The sequence below is a fragment of the Phacochoerus africanus genome, chromosome 3 (assembly GCF_016906955.1).
Source record: "Phacochoerus africanus isolate WHEZ1 chromosome 3, ROS_Pafr_v1, whole genome shotgun sequence".
Classification (NCBI taxonomy): Eukaryota; Metazoa; Chordata; class Mammalia; order Artiodactyla; family Suidae; genus Phacochoerus; species Phacochoerus africanus.
Window position 1 is genome coordinate 28,504,899 of NC_062546.1, and position 22,459 is coordinate 28,527,357.

A 22,459-nucleotide genomic window follows, 5' to 3' on the forward strand; every position below is an offset into this window, starting at 1 on the left:
AGCCAAGATGGGTTACAAAGTTAGGTAAGTTCATTAAATTCAACTCCTCAAACAATTATGTTTATCTATGAGGCCCAAGTGAGAAAGGCTTGTGAATCTATAAAGGTAGGAGAATGGGGAACTAAGACTTCAGGCCTTAAAGCATGTTGGAAGAATTTTTCCTAGTCCCCACAAGCAGCTACTATAATGAAATACCAAGAGAAAATACAGAGCTGATGGTTTTGCTATTGTGCTTAAAAAACTAGGCTTCCTCAGTGAAGCACCTGATAAACTTAGGTGGTTGGATTACAGTGGAAAATCCACTTTACACACACACACAAACACACAAAAACTGGCGACTTCTCCCATCCCCAATCCCTGCACTGCTGAGACACAAAATGAATTTTATGGCAAAGGATCCTTAATCCCCAGAGACGCTTTGGCTTGTGGTGCTATTTTAAGGCCTCTCTGCCCTGCCCAGTACCATGGGTCGAACGAGGGGTGTATAAAAATGGGGGCCTTGGGAAGCCTCCACGGTACAGGGCTGCAGGCCCCTCAGATGTGAACGTGAGACACCCACCCAGCGAGACCTTTACACAGGGAACTTAAATCTAACCTTGATAAATAAAACCAAACGTTTATTTACACCAAAGAATTCCAACACTGGATCTTTCACATATGAAGGACAAAGTATTATATATATACACACAGCAAGGGGTGGCAGGGCTGTAACAAGAGAGTTTAGTTTTCCCACAATTACAGGTCTACCATTTCAGTTTCACTGGAGATAGTGGCTCTGCTCCTACCTCTCAGATACATTTACAAGACTGAGGGGCAGGTCTTCTCACTGGATGTGGCATGTGAGGGAAGGGGAAGGTAGGAGGAAAAGAAGGTAGAAAGCCTAAAATAAAACTCGGTGTGGCCACATCTCTCATTAGCTCTTAAAGAATTGCTAGCATGAAACATACATAGGTGATTTTTTTTTTCCTTTTGTAAAAAGCAATAAGTTATGCCCAGTAACTAATTGAAATCAAAATGGCTGAGTCAAAGAAAACTGAAAAAGACTTTGCCTTCCCCTCTCCTACCAGCTATAGAGCGTGTTGGGAGATGAAAGGGGAGAGGACTAAGGTAAGGAGCCTGGGAGGTACAGTATTAAAGTTTGAAACTAAACTGAAACTAAATTATAAGTGAGTTGAATTTAGAGTTAGGTCAATAAGACATGATTCACACCAAACAGAATTTTTCAGAACCTGTCTGCACTTGGGGTACATTTTCAGCATCTCAACGTTAACTAAGACCTATGTCCAACAGATTCACCAGGATAACCCCACTGAAGCACTTTTGGAGTAAGGTGATATAAGTGACTAGCAGTACACTGTTCTTATAGGTTGGGTCCTCCCTTCCTCCTTCCTTCCCACCTCCCTTGAAGAAGCTACATTTGTGTAATCTCTGGAGAAGAGCATGAGATACAAACCCCCCAAGTGTGGCATGGTGGGGGAGTGATTGTGGGCATGGGAAGAATTCTTCACCCAAATGCAGCAGCCGGGATTGAGGCTGGTTTATCTTTGTTCTTTAGTGATGAGAAACTGAATTTGGAAGGGGAGAAAAGAATTTTGTCCGGGAAGTATTCCACCTGCAGATAATTTTTCAGGGAATCCCCTGAGTTATGAAAAGTTCGAGTTAAAAAAAAAAAAAGAAAGAAAAAAGAAAAAAAGAAAATCAGCCTATTATAATTTTTTTTTTATGACTGAACTACTATAAATCCACAAGCAACGGTTCAGACACGGTGCTTCTGAAGTATTTCACCCCTCCCCGCCAGGCGCAAGCTGCATCAAGGGAGAGAGTGGACTCCCCAACCTCTCTGCTCAGGCATCAGGAGACAGAAGGGGCCATTACTGCTGAGCGCCAGCGGCAGCTGGAACAGGCATCCCGAGGGGGTTGGCAGCAGCAATCACTGGTGAGCCTGCCAGAGGTCCAAGGGGTGAAGGGGTTGGCACTGAAGAAATCCCTGAAAGAAAAGAGCTGACAGTGAGCCAGAGACAACAACCATGGAAATCTTAGTCACCTATTTTTCTGAGCACCTATCTCAAAAGTGAAGTGATAATAATTCTCATTTTATTGAAGGCCTAGGTGTAGATTTTTTTTTTCTTTTTAGACCTACGCCTGCGGCATGTGGAAGTTCCCAGGCTAGCGGTCTAATCGGAGCTACAGCTGCTGGCCTACACCACAGCCACAGCAACGTGGGATCCGAGCCATGTATTCGACCTTCATCACAGCTCACGGCAACACCGGATCCTTAACCCACTGAGTGAGGCCAGTGATTGAACCCACATCCTCATGGTTCCTAGTCGGGTTTGTTAACCACTAAGTCAGGAAGGGAACTCCTAGTTGTAGATTTTTACAAAATTAAATCTAATTTCAAATTAAATATTCACAAATGAAAATGGCAAGTTCTAATAAATTTAGTAGGCAGGTTAAGAAATCTTACATTTGGAGAGTTTAAGCTGTTTGTCCAGAGTGCATGTCTAGTGTCATAGCTATGCTTGGATTCCAACCCAAGCCTATCTAGGGCAGCACTATTTAACCAAACTTTCTCTCTAATCTGTACTAACATGATGGCTAACAGCCACATGTGAATACTGATACGTGCTGATAATGTGGCTAGTGTAACTAAACAAATAACTTTAAAATTTCATTTGATTTTAGTTAATTTAACTAGCCACATGCGCCTAGTCACTAAATCTGAACAGCAGAAGGCTGGAGTCAAACTTCATGTGCTCATGACCACACTGCCTAGAGTTAGCCAGCACGGTCAGTGCAAAAAGGCTCACTTCCCTCTAAGCTAAAATGGTATTTCAGAATTTACTTCCATTTAGTTTCTTTCACCCAATGACTAAGTACCTGCTAGATTGCCCTCGACCAGCTGGTTCTTTAAATTTTCAAAACATTATAGATTTTGAACAAGTAATACAGTCATACGATTCAAAAATAGCAGAAAATTGAGTATACAGTGAGAATTCTCCTTTGGGTTCAATCCCCAGCCTAAGAACTTCCACATACCAGACATGGCAAAACAAACAAAAACAAAAACAATAAAAAACAAACAAAAAAACAAAACAAACAGAACTTCTGAGTTTTAATGAAGCAACTACAATATGCCTAGTAGATTATATAATGGTTTATAGGGAATTATTATTATTATTTTTGGGGTATTTCTGTCTTTATAGGGCCGCACCCATGGCATAAAGAGGTTCCCAGGCTAGGGGTCCAATCAGGGCTGTAGCTGCCAGCCTACGCCAGGGCCACAACAACGCCGGATCCAAGCTGCGTCTGAGACCTATACCACAGCTCACGGCAATGCTGGATCCTTAACCCACTGAGCGAGGCCAAGGATGGAACCTGTGTCCTCAGCAATGCCAGTCAGGTTCGTTAACTGCTGAGCCAAGAGGGGAACTCTGGAAATTATTTTTTATTGTTGAGGCATCATCACTTAGAACCCAAGCCACAGCAGGGACAATGCCAGGTCCTTAACTGCTAGGCCACCAGGGAACTCCCAGAGAACCAATTTTTGTTGTTGTTGTTGTTCTGGGTCACACCTACAGCATGTGTAAGTTCCAGGGCCAGGGATCAAGTTTGAGCCACAGCTGAGACAACAATGGATCCTTAGTGCACTGCACCAGGCTGGGGATAGAACCCATGTTGCCACAGAGACAACGCTGTATCCCTAACCCACTGTGTCACAGGGGGAACTCCTCTCTTTTCCCCTCATTTTCTTAATCTTGCTTCTGAGGACCATGCCACCTACTTGTCACTCTAATCTATGAGATGAAAGGATTTTTTTTATGCTTCATGGCTTGTTGAGACTTTCAAGTCCCAAACAGTTTTTGGGATTCTGGCCCAGAAGAGACTGTATGATACCCTACTTAAGGCAGGGTCACTATGGTATATATCAAGTTTCAAAAGCATCCCGAAACCTGGTGGGGAGAACTACGCAGGTCAGTTGTCAATAAGGTAATTATTAGAGAAGAGGGAGCAAGAGTAAGAATAATAATTGACTTTTCTTTTTGAAAAATAAATTTACCAACGAACTGACCTGACATCATATTGGCGCTACTGACAGGTGTACTGCCCCCTGGCATGCTAGATGAGCCCATTCGAGCCTGGTCCTTCACAACAGTGTCTAGAAAAGAAACAAAAAGGTTAGGCTCTTACGATGCTTGAAAGATTAAACTAACCGTCTGGGGTCTTAAAGCAGTCATCTTTATTCTTTGCATTTTACTTATATTCCATATTACTGCCTTAATAATAGAATTAAGGTGTCAACTGCCTTCACCATGAATCAAACAAGCAATATAAGATTGAACTATCTTTCTTGTCAAACTGTGATAAAGGCCAACTATTTAAACTAAATGACAGGAAGGTGAGGTAACTATCCACAGAGCTAATTTAAAACATAATCGATCCTGCTAGGGTTTAATGAGACAATACAATCTACCCTGACCTAGACAGTAATACATTATCAGAGTGAATTGGTTTTACTGCAGTTCACAGCTCAGCTTGTCAAGCATGATGCCAAGTAGGCCAAAACTATAGGTTTGTGCAAGTTAGTGCTATAACCAGACTTCACTTTCCATCTTGATCAGCCTGTCAGTCTGCTTTAGTTACAGGAGATTGAGCAAGAGTGTAATTGATTCACTAAAAACCTATCCCAACATTACCCAAGGAACAACCCAAAGTTAATGCTAACATCACAGTGAGGATGGGCTGGGGCTAGGTGGGATTTTCACAAAGGACAATACACTCGCAAACCCAGGTCAAGGTGTTCATATAAGATTTTTAAGCCTCTATGGCTCTCTCCAATGAATGATTAAGAGACAGGATAGATACAGGGCTGTATATTCTAATCCAACAACTCCAGACTAGCCATAGAGAAGTGTCACCCACACAGTAAGAAAAACAGTTTATTTAGGAGTAAACATGTGTCAGGTACTCTGTTAGACAAGGCTCCTCCCAACAATTCTGCAAGATAGTTGCCTTAACTGTCCCCTTTGAAGAAATCATTGCAGGTGAAGTACCTTTTGCAACAAGCTAAGTAAGGAAGGTTGGAATTCCAATTCTGTTCTGTAGGGCTCCTGACACACAGCTTTTTTCACAGCATATATTCTCCCCTACCCTGCACGGTCTGGAGGGCAGGCCTGTGCAGGGTCTGTGGACTGAACAGTTTTAACTCACAGAAATAGGGGTGTTCCATAGCCTCTCTTGCAGTGAGCCGTGACTGGTGGTCATATCGTAGCAGCTTGTCCAAGAAATCCAAAGCCTCAGGGCTGACAAGGTGCTGGTTTTCACTGTGGACAAAGCGTTCCCATCGCTTACGGGAGTGTCTGCAGAGTCAAAAGGGGGAATGAGATATGGACCAAGGGGCAGTTCACCGTGTACACTGTATGACTGTATGGACCAAGCTCAACAGTTCACTCCTACACTTTCCTTAGTGGCTAGGACCAGCCAATTGAAAAGAGATAAAAACTCAAGAGACTGGAGGAGTTCCTGTTATGACTCAGCAGGTTAAGAACCCAACTAGTATCCATGAGGATGCAGGTTCAATCCCTAGCCTTGATCAGTGGGTTAAGGATCCAGTGTTGCCGCAAGGTTGGTGTAGGTCACAATTGAAGCTTGGATCCAGCATTGGTGTGGCTTCAGCTTACGCAGCTTGGATTTGATCCCTAGCCTGAGGACTTCCATGTAACGAAGGTGCGGCCTTAAAAAAAAAAAAAAAAAAAAAGGAAGGAAGGGAGGGAGGAAAAAGTAAAAAAACCCCACCCACAAGAGCCTAGTCTACCACTCTGCCACTGGAGAGAACACAAAACTAACTGGAGAGACTGGAAACAGCAGTGCTGCTCTAAAGAAAAATCTGGATCCTCATAATTTTAAGAAATAGAATTGAGGTTGCTTTATAGGACTGAATGCTCCTGCACAGCAAAGAGGGTCAGGTAGCTGGGCTAACCAGGCCTCCCTCCACCCCCAACATTCCTGGCATCTCTGCCACTTGACCAGCAAAAGTTTTTGTATCAAGGAAGTTCACCCCGGCAGTTTCCACTGTGGCACAGTGTGTTAAGGATCTGGCGTTGTCTGTGGCGGCTTGGGTCACTGCTGAGGCGGAGGTTTGATCCCTGCCCAGAACTTCCATGTGCTGTGGGTGTGGCTGAAAAAGGAAAAAAAAAAAAGAAAAGAAAAAGTCCACCCGTTCATGTTGAGTGGTGAATGAGTTACTACTGTGTTTAGTCATTATTTTTAGAGTCTGTTGCTTGCATATTAGTCTTGAAGCATGCACTTTTTATTACTATTTCTTTTTCTCAGAGAGGGGTTTTGTCATTTAGAGAGGCAGTTAAATCAAGAAATTTTGATTTGTGACTCAGCTGTAACCCTTCTAGAATCTACAGCCAGGATTCCTCTAACCATAACCTCTACACTGAGACTCCTGTAAGTGAATCTGGGAAAATGGCCATTCAATCCACTGTTTTTTTATCATATGCCTGCCTAGGCAGCATCCTATAGCAGTGTTGGCAAAGAGAATGTACCTATTTTGAGAATCCAAAGGTCAGTTTACACCCAAAGTGCTTAAGGCAAAGATGCATAATTTTGTTTTACGACTTACCTGCCCAAGATATCATTGAAACGTGGATCTAATTCAATATTGTATTTGTCAATATAGTCATATAAATCCTCTGTCCCCAGAACCTTGGCTATCCTCACCAGCTAGGATTGAAGAAAGACAAAAAAAAAAAAAAAAAAACCAACCAAGAGCAAATTACATGATTAAATCAACAATTAACCATGACTGAATTAAAGAAAGGGACCATTGTTGCTACAGCTATGAATGTTACACTCAGTTTACCTCAAAATTCTTTCTACAACATGAATGGATTTCCACATAAAATTTCCTGTTATTACTAATGTGAAGTTATCAAACAGAAAAAGCAAACCACTATATAATCTGGTTCCTTTCCCCTGGTGAAGTCTTATTCCCCAACCCCACCCCACAACCCAGCTGAAGATGTTACTTCTTTTGGGAAGCTCCCCATATACTCAGACTACTCACTCTCACTACAGCTGCCTTTTGTACCCTGTCTATACTTCCAATCTGACATTTATGACTGTAAATGACTCTCTTATACACTGGGTTCCCTTAGTAGATAGACCATGAAGAACTTTTTGAGAAGAGGGATTATTCCTTCTTCTTTTTTTCCATACTCCTCAATCCTGCATGGCACCTGATAAAAGAGTTGCTGATTTTAACTGAATTCAGGTGGTATTCTTCAACTCATATGAAAAATGGTCATTGCATTCAAACAAGGCAACAGTAAGAGCCACAAGGCCCTAGCACCATTCCAGGTTTTTTTGAATGAAATGGTCCCTCAATCTCAAGGGGAAGTATAGCTAGCATAAAAAATACCATCGATGTTTCTACTGACACACATCAACTCAATCAGTTGTAGACAAAAGGATCACATATAAACTAATATGCTGGAGAAAACATTCCTAACCCTAACGGAAACTCACAACAGGAGATTCTAAGATAACATCCTCTATTTTAAACTATAATTCTTTTACATATTTTATAAAATATCTTACAAGCATATCTCACAGTTAAACAGCAATGCAAATTAAAGATGAGGGGGAAAACTCTAATTTCAAAAAGCTAAACCAATAGTTCCTAAAACATCAATCTATGAATCAATGTCGGATTGGCTGAACAAGCCATGAACTGAAAATTATTATAGGGTCCACACTCTCGGAGATTCGAAATAGCTCTCAGGAGGGGGCTGGGCATCTATATTTTAGTAGATACACTGTAATTTCTAATGGATAAGCCGAACTGGCCATTGCTAGGTTAGACCAGTACATTTCCTAATAGGAACAACATATATCACCTGGTCATAATTGTCATGTCCATGGAAAAATGGCTCCTTCCGGAAGATCATACTTGCCAGCATACAACCCAAGCTCCACATATCCAAACTATAATCGTACATCTGCATTAAAGAAAATGTTGTCATCACACATGAAAAAAAATGCTCTTTTTTAAAGATGAAAAAAAATCACTCCATTGACTAGAAGTCTAAATACCAATAACATCTTCATGTACTTCTTTTTAGCCTTTTTTTGAATTCCCCACTATCCCTGCTTTAAAACAATCTGTGCATACATGCAATTTTATTTTTTTTATTTTTTATTTATTTTTTGTCTTTTTTTTTTGTTGTTGTTGTTGTTATTGTTGTTGTTGTTGCTATTTCTTGGGCCACTCCCGCGGCATATGGAGGTTCCCAGGCTAGGGTTGAATCGGAGCTGTAGCCGCCGGCCTATGCCAGAGCCACAGCAACGCGGGATCCGAGCCGCGTCTGCAACCTACACCACAGCTCACGGCAACGCCGGATCCTTAACCCACTGAGCAGGGCAGGGACCGAGCCCGCAACCTCATGGTTCCTAGTCGGATTCGTTAACCACTGCGCCACGACGGGAACTCCATACATGCAATTTTAAAACACTTTTTTCACTTATAGAAGAACACCCCAATTGTTAGGCTATGGAAACCTATGTTAATGAGTATCATTATTTTATTGCATGAATGTTTCAGAATTTAATCTTTAATTTTTTTTTTTTTTTTTTTTGCCATTTCTTGGGCCGCTCCTGTGGCATATGGAGGTTTCCCAGGCTAGGGGTCTAATTAGAGCTGTAGCCGCCAGTCTATGCCAAAGCCACAGCAACACAGGATCCGAGCCGATTCTGCAACCTACACCATAGCTCACAGCAATGCCAGATCCTTAACCCACTAAGCAAGGCCAGGGATCGAATCTGCAACCTCATGGTTCCTAGTAGGATTCGTTAACCACTGAGCCATGATGGGAACTCTAAGAATTTAATCTTTAATTTTAGGAATGTTTTTAGGTATAAAATGTTTTCTGAACTCAGGATTATATCTTCAAGACCCCAGAAAAGCAATTTCTAGGACAGAGCTTGAACCTAAACACCTGGGAGGACTGGGGCATGAAAGGTACTCCTGAGGATTTTGTTTCTATGAGAGTGCTTTTTTTCTTTTTTGATAGAAGGAACGTCTCCTTAAGAAGAGACCTTTACTCAAGGTTGGTTAAATCTGGCTTACAATGCTCAAACCAGCGCTGGAATTTCTGATTAGAAAAAGTGTCTTTGGTGTACTTTCTCTTCAGTTAGGATCAAATGCAGCTCTATTCATATTCTACTGACATGACAATATAAACGTAGGTGATAGCAGGTGAACTAAAGTGATTCATATTTTACATTTATATAAAAGAGACAGTCATGGATGTGCACAAATGGACTACTCAAAAGTGTAAAAAGACATTTTTGCAAATTATGTGCAAAATAAACACAGGACCAAAATTTTATCTGCCCTTCTTACCTGATAGTCTACAAGCAGCTCAGGACCTTTGAAATATCGGGAAGCAACTCGGACGTTATATTCTTGGCCGGGATGGTAAAACTCAGCCAAACCCCAGTCTATTAGCCGGAGCTGAAAGAAAAAAAAGATAACAATGAATGATTTTATGTTTCAAGTTACGTTCCCCCTCCCCCCAACTGCCATTAAAATACTCTCTTAAAAATACCAGCCATTTCACTCTCTGTTGAAGACTACCTATTGCCATTTTAGGATGAAAATCAAAGTCCTTAGAGTCTGACATACTGAGTTCTCTCCCAGGTTCCTTTGCTCCAATGAGACTTATAGATCCTGAAAGATAACAATCTCATTCTGTGCATCTGCAAATTTCTTAAATGCTCATCTGACTAGAATGTCTCCACTATTCAATCTAGACTCCTTCTGTGGTGAACATCTCATCTTTTGAGTTAAGATAGCCTATTCAATGAAGTCTTTTCTAATTATACAAACCATTGAACAAACCACTGAACCAATCATTGTCATCAGTCCTGCCCTCAACCTCAGATAAATTTAACAGAATCCACAACTCTTTGTGGTATATTTGTTTTCTACCTTTCTTTTTCAATATGGACTATAAGCTCCTTGAGGGTAGGGGCTGTTTTATTCACTTTTGTTAATTTTTAGAATTCAGTGTAATACAAAATACAGAGAAGAAAATTTAAAAAATTTGCTGAGTGAATGAAGAAAAAAAGCCACACAAAATAGCTCTTACCAAAAATGTATCCTGAAAGTGGAAACAGCAGTAACAAGGACAAGAGGCAACCTAATTTGCTCTTTGTGCAAATCATGACCAAGATTTAAAGTGTGAGCAGCAGGGCCTGAGTAATGCCTAACTGCCCTAGCTCCATCTCCAAAAGTTCACTGTTAATTAGTGCCTTCTTTTAGTAAACAAAGGGAAATATAGTAAGTTCCCAGACTAGGGATCGAACCCGTGCCACAGTGGTGACCCAAGCCACTGCAGTGACAACACTGGATCCTTAACCCACTGTGCCACAGGAGAACTCCTCTTCCACTTTTTAATATCAGTGCTCCAGAGCCGTATCTGAGCCTCCTATCTCATCAGTAAGTATTTCCAGACGACGTTTTCTTTTTCTTTTTTTGTATTTTAAGGGCTGCACCCGTGGCATATGGAGGTTCCCAGGCTAGGGGTTCAATTGGAGTTGTAGCCGCCAGCCTATACCACAGCCACAGCAACTCAGGATCCAAGTCATGTCTGTGACCTATACTACAGCGTACAGCAACGGTGGATCCTTAACCCACTGAGCGAGGCCAGGGATCGAACCCGAAACCTCATGGTTCCTAGTCGGATTAGTTTCTGCTGCGCCACTACGGGAACTCCCCCAGATGACTATTTCTGGTCTCGTGGCTTCATACCCAGTATCTTACCTTTTCCCACCTATACTCTCTTATCTAGCCCCTGCTGCTTACTAGCCATCTCTCTGTGATCACCTAACAGACATTTCAAAACTGAATTTATTCCCTGCAAAATCTGTTTCTCTCACAGACTCCTCCCCATTTGTTATCTTAAAGGTAATTCCACTTATCCTGTTATTTAGGTCAAAAAATTTTCACCCTGGACTCTTGCCTCCTTTCTAGTCCATATGTAACTTGTCAACAAATCCTGACAGCTCTACCATATTCTGATCATATCAACATGTTCACTGCCATTGCCCTGGTCCACGCCATCACTAATACCTGTCTACTGCAACAGCTACTTCTCTTAATTGGTCTGCCTCTCACTCTTGCCCCCAATTCTCCACATAGGAACCAGAATGATTCCCCCCACCTTTTCCTTTTTAGGGCCACACCTGTGACACATGGAGGTTCCCAGGCTAGGAGCGGGATCTGAGCTACATCCGAGACCTGTGCTGCAGCTTGAGGCAGTGCCAGATCCCTAACCCACTGAGGCCAGGGATCGAACCTGCATCCTCATGGATACTAGTCCAGTTCGTTACCACTGAGCCACAAGAGGAACTCCCAGTGAACTTTTAAATATGCAAGTGAGAACTTACTTTCTGCTCAAACCCTATAAAACCTATACTATTTAGCTCCCTGATTTCATTTCCTTCCCCGATTCCCCATGTTCATTCTATTCCAGCTCTATGTGTGTGCCGTTCCAATAAGCTAGGCACACTCTTGTCTGAGGGCTTTTGCACCTGCTGTATCTTTCTGAGACTGCATGGTTGATTCCTCTCGTGTTCTCTAACTTCCTAAAAAAACCTTCTCTCTACCACCCTGTTTAAAACTGTAACACCCTCTGATACTCCATATTCCTGTTTTATTTTTATTCTACATCACTTTTAAAGTTCTATCCTATCAGTCGCCCCCAAATGCAAGCTCCTCTGGACAAGAATTTTTGTTTATTTTTGTCTCATGCATATATCCCCATCTTCTAGAACAATACCCATTACATAGTGTACGTTTAAAAAAATACTAATTGAATGAACAAATGACCTATATCCCCAAAGCCTACAATAGAGAGCCATCACTGCATGCAAGAGGTGGGCCTGGTTCACCTTAAATGGGAGTTCCTGTCGTGGCGCAGTGGAAACGAATCTGACTAGGAACCATGAGGTTGCGGGTTAGATCCTTGGCCTCGCTCAGTGGGTTAAGGATCTGGCATTGCCGTGAACTGTGGTGTAGGTTGTAGACGCAGCTCAGATCTGGCATTGCTGTGGTGTAGGCCAGCAGCAACAGCTCTGATTAGACCCCTAGCCTGGCAACCTCCCTATGTCACGGGTGTGGCCCAAAAAGGACAAAAAACAAACACAAAACCCACACCCCACACAACCTCCCCCCAAACAAACAAAAAACCCCCCAGAAATGTTATAGTGAGGCTTTCATTACAGGTAGTTGTAGAGCTCAGAGGCCTCATGATATTTGCTAGTAAGCAGCGTTTTTCTAAAGATCTGATCCATTTCACAACTATACACACTTATTCTCACAAAAACCTAGTGGCATTCAGGACAAATACTGTTACTTATATACCCACTGTATAGGTAAGAAAAAAAAGTTTTTCAGTAAATAAGACTAAAGCCCTTAGGCCCCCTGCCCAAAACTGTTTTATCCACTATACTAATCTATTTTATTTTTGATAATATTCTTAGGAATATAAATGAATGACTTTTTTTTTTTGGCAGCATGGAGAAGTTGCCAGGCTAGGGATTAAACCTGTGCCACAGCAGTAACCAGAGCCACAGTGGTGACAGTGCCAGATCCTTAATCCACTGAGGAAACTCTGAAAGAATAATGTTTTAAACCTTCTGATTTGTCAATTCGTTCATTCACCAAATACTTATCGAGTGCCTAATAGGTACCAAGAACTATGACAGAAGCTAGGGATAAAATGTTAAAGATGGGCTGTTAACTCCATCATGTTCATAACTAAAACTTATCCGTTGGTGCAACCACTATAGAAAACAGTATGGAGATTCCTCAGAGAACTAAAAGCAGTTAATTACCATCTGATCCAGCAATCCCACTCCTGGGCATCTATCCAGAGAAAAACAAGATTCAAAAGATACATGTACCCCAATGTCCACTGCAGCACTATATACAATAACCAATACACTGAAGCAACCTAAATGTCCATTGACAGAGGAGTGAATAAAGAACATGTGGTATAAATGCACAATGGAATGTTACTCAACCATAAAAAAGAATGAAATAATGGCATTTGCAGCAACATGGATGGACCTAGAAATTATCATGCTAAGTGAAGTTAGTCAGACAGTGAGACACCAATGTCATATGCTATCACTTATATGTGGAATCTAAACAAAGAATACAATGAACTTCTTTGCAGAACAGAAACTGACTCACAGACTTTGAAAAACTTATGTTTACCAAAGGAGACAGGTTGGGGGGGATGGGCTGGAGGTTTGGGATGGAAATGCTGTACAATTGGGTTGTGATGATGGTTGTACAACTATAAATATAATAAAACTCATTGAGTTAATAAGTAATGTACAATATGATCAATATAATTAACACTGCTGCATGTTATATATGAAAGTTGCTAAGAGAATAAATCCTAAGAGTTCTTATCACAGGAAAAAATACATAAAGAAATAAAGGAAACTGGAGTTCCCACTGTGGAGCAGCGGAAACAAATAAAACTAATATCCACAAGGATGTGGATTCAATTCCTGGCCTTGCTCAGTGGCTCGGGGATCTGGTGTTGCTGTGAGCTGTGATGTAGGTTGCAGACATGGCTCGGATCCTGCGCTGCTGTGGTGTAGGCTGGCAGCTGTAGCTTCAATTCGACCCCTAGCCTGGGAACTTTCATATGCCATGAATGCCGCCCTAAAAAAAAAAAAAAAAAAAAAAAAAAAAAAAAAAAAAAAAAAGAGGTAAAGAGAACTTATCTATCACTTTACCTTTCTGTGCTCATGATCAATCATAACATTATGGGGCTTCACATCTCTGTGCATAATCCCCATACTGTGACAATAATCCAGGGCCTGTGGGAGGAACAGGTAAGAAGAAAGTGTTAGCTCAGGTGAGAGTCATTTTTTGACCTTTACTTTTTCCTCCATAGTTTTCCTTCTAGTTTCACAACACTCCTAAGAGTCAAAGTTAGGACAATCACTTCCATAGGTATTTTCCAAAGTCTTGTTCAAGGTCCCATGGTCAAGCAAACCCAGTGCCCTCTAAACTCCAAGTTCTATTCTTGCACAGTTGTTTCAACATCCTTTTTTGTTTAAAAAAAAAAAAAAAGATTCAAACCATACAACAATTGCATTATTTCTAATTTCTCCCCTATACCTAAAGCCTGGATTATTTTCACAAACACAGGCTCCTCAAAAGAGGAAAACTTCTCTCTATCAACCTCTTATTCAAAGAACAATTCTTTAGCACCTAAGAGTCTACAAGAGAGCTTGGCAAAAAAATGACCCATGGGCCAAACATGGCCTGAGCTTGTTTTTGTGGATGTTTTATTGGAACACAGCCATTATCTATTTGTTTGCATGCTGCCTATGGCTGTTTTCATGCTATAATGGCAGAGCTGAGTAGTGTGAGAAAGACCCCACGGCCCACAAAGCCAAAAATTTTACTGTTTGTCCCTGTAAAGAAGTTTTCTAGCTAGTGATTTATGACATCAACTCCCCTGGTTTTGCTAATCTAAGTCTTTAAGCCAGCGATGTCATTAGCTGGGTTCTTGTCCTTCCTGAAGGGCAACTTGGGTTCCTATGGTTTCCAAAGTTAGGCAAACACATCCTTAACTTTGTGAGGTCCTGCTTGCCCTAAGACTGCATGAGCCAATGGAAAGACCAAATATTTCTGCTGGCATAGTCTCTTCAGGGTACTTCTCAGGTTCAGGCTTTATACCAACTCTGATTTTGTAATATATTTTAGGCAACTCTTAGTGATTTCATCTATAAAGCTGGTCTTGCGACTACTGGACGCAAGATATTTGGCGATTCCACTTTAGAAACCAAAGTTCATTCTAAATCAGTAATCTCTATGCAGAGATTTACATAATCCTTAGGAAAACAGCCTGAGTTAAAGTTTACTGTTTTACTTCTTCAATTTTAAAGTGAAATAAAGTAAACTTATTTTTACACGTCTTGACAATTTAACTGTAACTTTCATAAGAGCAAGACAGAGGTTACATATATTTGCTAAGGAGTCCCAGTTCTCTTCTAAATACCCTTTCCAGAGCATTATCAATTATATTCTTATTAGACCCCATTCCATAACCCTTATACCAACAGAGTTCTGGTGCTATTTATTAAATATTTCTATAGAGAGACCCCCACAATGTAGTTTACAAAGTCAATCCACTGGCTTTTCCACAGTCATTTGGATTATTTAACAAAAGGGAGATTAATCTAAAGATATTTAGTATACAAGGTTCCCTTACCTTTAGAATCTCATACATGTAAAATCGAATATCATAGTCTGTTAACGTCTGGTACAATTGCTGTTAAAGACAAATATAATATTTAAGCCATGAAACAGTACTGGTAAGAAGGCATTTTCTCAATCTCATTTGTAGTAACTCGAATCAAGACTTGGTTCATTTACCATTATTCCAAGATCTGTCTGCTTACCAGTCTCTTCTCCAATTTAACATTAATTTTTTTTTGGCTCAGCATGAGGAAGTTACCAGGCCAGGAACTGAGCCTAAGCCACAGCAGTGACAACAGAGTCCTTATCTGCTAGGCCACCAGGGAACTCACTAACTTTAAAAAGATACTTTGGGTCTTTATGTGCAAAAGTAAAGAATTACTTAAACTGATATCTCTGAAGATATAATCCACTTTCGGGAACGTATCAATTTATATACATGCAACATGCACTGATACACATTTGCAATCTAGTTTGTTTTTCATTTATCTCCAAATTTTCTCGTAAAAGGCATTTGGGCAAGGTCATAGCCTTCTTAGTAGGGAATTAACCCATCTTTGGCCTCCACAGTTACAGGTTCTGCAGATCATCAGTGGACGTACAGACAGCTTATAGCTAAATCTTGTTGAGCCAATTTAACAGAACCTATTCCTGTCCCAATTTGAAAGTAAACTTTGAACATTTGTCATGCATCATTTCCAGTTTCCCAAATGGAAAAAAAAAAAGTACATGTCATCAAATGGTCAGTGATGTCCTCTGACATTTTCCTTAAAGTTACTCTGATTCTAAAACAATTCTTACTTTTTTTCCTTTTCTCAGCAAAAGAACTCACCCATTTACTGATATCTAAACATTCTTGCTACTAGACTGGTGCAAAGGCAAGTCAAATACCTTTACAAGTTAAAACCCAAGACAGTGCCCACATTCTTCTGTTGTACTAGTATTGAGAACATGTTTGAAACTGGCTGGAAGTCAGAGCTATCTGCTTAAGAGGTTTGTTTTAGCAGAATTTACCACACCATTCCCCACCCATCTCTTTTTAAGCTTCTTAGAGCCCAAGTTTCTCAGGAACCCTAGGGTACAAGCAAGCTGTTATTCCTTTCACATACACAATACATTCCTTCTTGAACTTTGCCTTTTTTTTTTTAAGAGAAATGCCCTAAGACCAGATTCTGACTGAACATGAGCTGTTGCTTTCATTAAGTTTAACATTAGGAGAAACTGTTAAATAACTGGTAAAGGTGTTGAGAAGTAAACATTGGTTATTAAAAAGAGCACTAAGCAGGAGTTCCCACTGTGGCTCAGCAGGTTAAGAACCCAGTTAATATAAATATCTATGGGAGGATGTGGGTTTGATCCCTTGCCTCGCTCAGTGGACTAAAGGATCTGGCATTGCCTCAAGCTGCAGTGTAGGTGGCAGATATGGTTTGGGCTGCTGTGGTATAGGCTAGTGGTTATAGTCCAATTTGACACCTAGCCTGGGAACTTTCATATGCCACACCTGTGGCACTAAGAGAGGGCACAAAACAAATTAAAGGGCAAAATACCAAGATGTGGAAAGTGGACACTGCTTGTACAAGAGTATGTCCATCTTTAAATTTAGCCCTGTAAGGATGAGAAGTGCTTTTAAAGCAAGTTAGAAAGAAGCTCTTCTAACAGTAACATCCCTAAAAGATTCTCTATATGATCTAAAAACAGCTTGAAATGGTTGCTTATACATTATACCTTGAAGTCTGTGTTGTTTACGTGTTCAAAAACCAAGGCGGGAGTTCGTGACTAGGGGAAAGAAAAAGAAAATTCACATTAGCAATAGCCCTGGCAGCTTTAGTGGGCACAATGTTTGCGGACGCTACGTGGTGAATTTGGCAGTCCTCGCTTCAGTAGTAGGAAACCCTCTATTGCTACAAGCCCTCCCCACTCTGATCACCACCACACTTAGGTCATTTTGGGGATGGATTTCAAACAGAAGACATGGAGCTGAAGTCTCACCAGGCTCTAGGCAGCCCGACAATGCGCCCATCGCCCATCGGCATCGGACCTGAGTTTGCAAAATGGATTAACACATTTCAGTTTCCAGTGCTATCAGTCTCTTAGCCTAGAAGAATAAGAAATAGTCTGTGGGTGGAGGTCTCTTTGAAAGAAAGACCCAAACTAGTTAAATGGTATAACTGATTAAGCACTTTTAAAGCAGGACTTAATGGTAGAGGGAGGAACAGAAAGAGGCCAGTTGTGCTCAGGATCAAACACCACATCAGCCCTGGTGGGCCCTACAAGCGCCTACTATACTCACCACAGGGTCTTTTACAATGTCTGCCAGTGTGATGATGTTGGGACCGCCTCGCAAATTCTCCAAAATCTTTATTTCACGCTTAATTTTCTTCTTCTTTACTGGCTGAAAGGGTAAAAGCGTATCATTAAAATACATTATTTCAGGATATTTTAACAGGTAAAGTAATAAATAAACAGCTTACTTAGGAGCTCCTTGAAGGAAGGAAATGTGTCAGACTCATCTCTGAATCCCCTTCTCCTAGCCCTGTCCAGGTACTCCGCAGGTACTTAGCAAATACTGAATTGAAACAAAAAGATTTCCACTCCATAGACTAAATAAAACTCTGTAAATTAGCATTTAATTCTAATCATCAGTCCCACTATGTTAACTTTTAAAAACAACACTAACTAGGAATGTAAAGGGTGTACCTTGAAAAATCTTTTCATTAATTAAGATGAAATATGGGGCTCTTTCCACCCTGTCCTCTAAATCGTATAAATACCCCCACAGAAGTGAAGGAAACCAGGAGCAACAGCAAAGATGGCCAAACCATTTCTGTACAGTATAACCTTCTGGGTTGAATGTGGTCTTGGGAATCAGACTGCCTAATGCGAATCCTACTTTCATTACCTGTTAGCTGTGTGCATATGGGCAAGTTATATAGCCTCTCTAAACCTTTTATTACAGGTAAAATGATCAATAAGAGTACCTATCTCATCATATTATTGCAAGAATCAAATGAGGTATCTGAAAAGACCTGTGAATATGGCTAAGACATAACACATAGTATCTGCCTAGACTTATATAACCGATATATTTTTCATTATTTGTTTTCAGCCATCATTTCCACATCTGTTCTGGTATTGAAACCCTTTTGATTTTTCTGAGAAGGGCTTTGGTCCAAATGTACCTCTTTCTTTTTCTTTTTTCTTTTAATTTTTTGGTCTTTTTTGCCATTTCTTGGGCCGCTCCCATGGCATATGGAGGTTCCCAGGCTAGGGGTCGAATCAGAGCCGTAGCCACTGGCCTACACCAGAGCCACAGCAATGTGGGATCTGAGCCTCATCTGCAACCTACACCATAGCTCACGGCAACGCCGGATCCTCAACCCACTGAGCAAGGCCAGGGATCGAACCCGCAACCTCACGGTTCCTAGTCAGATTCGTTAACCACTGAGCCATGACAGGAACTCCAGCCTCTTTCTTTTTAAATAGTGGAAAATTTAAAAAAGAAATATAATACAAGCCATATGTGTACTTTGCATATTCTAGCATCCACATTTAAAAAGTATAAAGAAACAGACAAAAAATTCATTTAATTTTATTCCTTTTTGTTTTTTCACAGCGGGAAGTTCCTGGGCCTGGGATTGAACCCACACTACAGAAATGACCCGAGTCACAGCAGTGACAACACCAGATTCTTAACCTGCTGTTTCACTAGCAAACTCTGAAAATTAATTTTAATAATATATTTTAGTTAGCAAAAATATATCCAAAAATCTTATCAACATATAAATCAACATAACAATTACTAATGAGCAATTTTATGTTTTTTTGTACTAAGCCTTTGAACCTGCTTTATTTTATCCTTATAGAATATCTCAATTTGGATCAGCCACATTTCACATTTCAAATGCTCTCAATAGCCATACATGACCTGTGTCTGCTACAGTGGACCATGCAAGTCTTTCCTATGGTATTGGTCACCTCAGACTACTGACACGCTGCACCCTCTTCTTAAAAACTGTTGTAAAGTATTTATCTCTTCATTAACAAGACTACTGTTTACTAAATTTTAATGATCAACCTGGGTTTTTCGATATATAGATTATAGACCTGCCAAATAGGAATTCTGAGAATGCAGCTGGAAATTTATTTTTAGAAACTTCCCAGGTTGATGATCTAGGAACAACCAAACAATACCTGTAGAATCTTAACCATATCTTAAGTCCTAAATGGACCATCCTTAGAACCTGGCTTTATAGCTGTGCAGCTTGGAAAAAGTACTTAAGTGTTTCTAAACTTTACACTTGCCTTACAGAATTGTGATATATCACAACTAGAACAGGGCCCAGTGCAGAGCAGACATTCAATAAATGGAAGCTGTTTTACTAATAGTGAATTCCACATTTAATTCAATCCATGGCCTCAGCTTTGCTTCTATTAAAACTCAGTGCATTGGCTGGGAGACAAGCTGATCATAAGTTTTCTTTTTGCTTCAACTATCAGATCTTTCTGATCTGCTAGATTATCTAGGAAATGTTTCTATCCTCCGAGAACTATTCCATCAATCTCTCTCCTGTTTTCTACTAAATCACTATCTCCCAACTGCTGGACAATGGCAAAAAGCTATTCTTAAACCCTAATTTAATGTGATCAATGCAAATTTTGTCTTAATAAATAAGGGGAGATTTAAATATAGTTAGGAATGAACTTCATTCATAACTGTGCCGTCTAGCTACATAGTTACAGTAACATATATAGTACAATTAGGAAAAAAGACTGAGCTGAAGAAAACAAAAAAACCCAAAAACTTTCCACACCACCCTTCACTCAAGACCACCAATGGCTCCCAACAACCTAGAAGAGATGAAAATCATATTTTTTAAGACTGGAAGGAAATGCACAGATTATCTTTTCTAGGCCATCATCAATTTATTCTCCTGGAGCTCCCGTCGTGGCGCAGTGGTTAACAAATCCGACTAGGAACCATGAGGTTGCAGGTTCGATCCCTGGCCTTGCTCAGTGGGTTAAAGATCCGGCATTGCCGTGAGCTATGGTGTAGGCTGCAGACAAAGCTTGGATCCCATGTTGCTGTGGCTCTGGCATAGGCCAGTGGCTACGGCTCTGATTAGACCCCTAGCCTGGGAACCTCCATATGCCGAGGGAGCGGTTCAAGAAAAGGCAAAAAGACATTAAAAAAAAAAAAATTTATTCTCCCTTTCCAAGTTTACCTCCCATGTACAGTCATATGACAGCTTCCATATGAAACATTTCTCTCATTTATTATTATTTCTTCCTCTTTTCTTGTATATTCTAGACCATGTTTCCCTTCCACACTCCCATGCAAACGATCCGCAACCTCCTCCCCAGTCAGGGCCTGAAAACAGCTCCAGGGAATTTTGCCCAACCACCACTCTCTTCTGAACTGTAGGACTTACTGTTTGTGCCTTTCATTTGACTCTAAATAATATGCCACCTCATTCTATCATATACTTTTCCATAGGAAAATCACTTATAATTATACAGAACTTTAGTTTCCAGTTTATTTCTATATACAATTTTATATTTGATCCTAAGAGTTCTGAGAAAGATAGGTAAAGTAAGACTATTTCATCTTCACAGATGAGCCAACATGTCTTACAGAAGTTAAAAGGACTATCATGGCTAATTATTTTATTTTATTTTATTTTATTTTTTTGTCTTTTTGCTATTTCTTTGGGCCACTCCCATGGCATATGGAGGTTCCCAGGCTAGGGGTCTAATTGCAGCTGTGGCCACTGGCCTACACCAGAGCCACAGCAACGCGGAATCCGAGCCGCGTCTGCAACCTACACCACAGCTCACGGCAATGCCGGATCGTTAACCCACTGAGCAAGGGCAGGGACCGAACCTGTAACCTCATGGTTCCTAGTCAGATTCGTTAACCACTGCGCCACGACGGGAACTCCTTTTTTTTTTTTTGTATGGCTAATTATTTTAAAAGTTTGGATTAGAATCCAAAACATCCTGATTTCCAGCTTGGTTCTCTTTCTACACAGGATAAGATATAAGTACTTAAACTCTTTGGTTCCCAAAAGGTACGGCCAAAACACCCCAGCAAATTCAAAGGCTCCGTGGGATTTTTAATTTTTGCAGGAAATACCAATTAGTATTTGCTATCTGACAGTCAGTGAGTACACTACCACCTTGAAGTAGCCTGTAGTTTCAGTATTAGATTACTCTACATTCCTTTTTTTCTTTTTTGTCTTTTTGTCTTTTTTTTTTTGGTTGTTGTTGTTGTTGTTGCTATTTCTTGGGCCGCTCCCACAGCATATGGAGGTTCCCAGGCTAGGGGTCGAATCGGAGCTGCAGCCACCGGCCTACACCAGAGCCACAGCAACGCGGGATCCGAGCCGCGTCTGCAACCTACACCACAGCTCACGGCAATGCCGGATCGTTAACCCTCTGAGCAAGGGCAGGGACCAAACCCGCAACCTCATGGTTCCTAGTCGGATTCGTTAACCATTGCGCCACGACGGGAACTCCCTCTACATTCCTTTTGATGGCATATTTTTATGAAGCTAGGTTTTCAGCAGGTACTTTGACAAAAAAAGCAAGTACTGTGCAAAATTTAATATGCAACAGGAAATGAGGCTGCTAGTGTCCAGCCTGATTCCAACATTTAAGAAGCTGTGAAGTAACTAACGTGTATGCTTATCTGAATAGTAATTAATTATGATTACATAAAAATAAAACTACTTTTTTCTTATAATTTATTTGCATAATTAAAAAAATGGCTACCACATTAAAATACAAATACCTTTTAAAAAAGTTATTTGGACTTCACTACTTAATATTTCTTTTGGCTTGGAGGCACTATGAAAGTTACTGAGGCAATATGGGTTCTATAAATTGAGAACGTCTGGGACCCTCTGCTTCTTGTGTCAAATACGGAAAAGTTCTTATGGCAAGGAACTACATTCCTGGTATATGACATACACAGCAGAGTATGATTAAATCACAATTTGCAAACCAGTAGCCCACTGGCCAAATCTGGCCTGTACAGTGTTTTAGAAAAACTCTTGAGCTAACATTTAAAAACCAGGGGAATTAGTATACAAGAATAAATATCTAGTTTCTTTTTGCAAAACAGAATCAGCCACACTGGACTTGGAGCACTTGCTGTAG

The 22,459-nt window shown here is 40.6% G+C and overlaps 1 protein-coding gene across 2 annotated transcripts in view; it reads right to left on the reverse strand.

The window, feature by feature from the left end:
* Window positions 1-596: 596 nt before the first annotated feature.
* CSNK2A1 (casein kinase 2 alpha 1) overlaps window positions 597-22,459 on the reverse strand; it is a 53,697-nt gene continuing 31,834 nt past the window's right edge. For both annotated transcript variants that reach the window (XM_047771411.1, XM_047771412.1), the window contains 10 exons: window positions 17,592-17,693; window positions 17,027-17,077; window positions 15,315-15,374; window positions 13,828-13,911; window positions 9,413-9,523; window positions 7,908-8,009; window positions 6,632-6,732; window positions 5,212-5,360; window positions 4,073-4,159; window positions 597-1,987 (listed from right to left, as the gene is read on the reverse strand). In XM_047771411.1, the coding sequence (XP_047627367.1) occupies window positions 1,872-1,987; window positions 4,073-4,159; window positions 5,212-5,360; window positions 6,632-6,732; window positions 7,908-8,009; window positions 9,413-9,523; window positions 13,828-13,911; window positions 15,315-15,374; window positions 17,027-17,077; window positions 17,592-17,693 (963 nt within the window). In that variant the 3' untranslated portion in view covers window positions 597-1,871. The remainder of the gene's footprint in view (window positions 1,988-4,072; window positions 4,160-5,211; window positions 5,361-6,631; window positions 6,733-7,907; window positions 8,010-9,412; window positions 9,524-13,827; window positions 13,912-15,314; window positions 15,375-17,026; window positions 17,078-17,591; window positions 17,694-22,459) is intronic.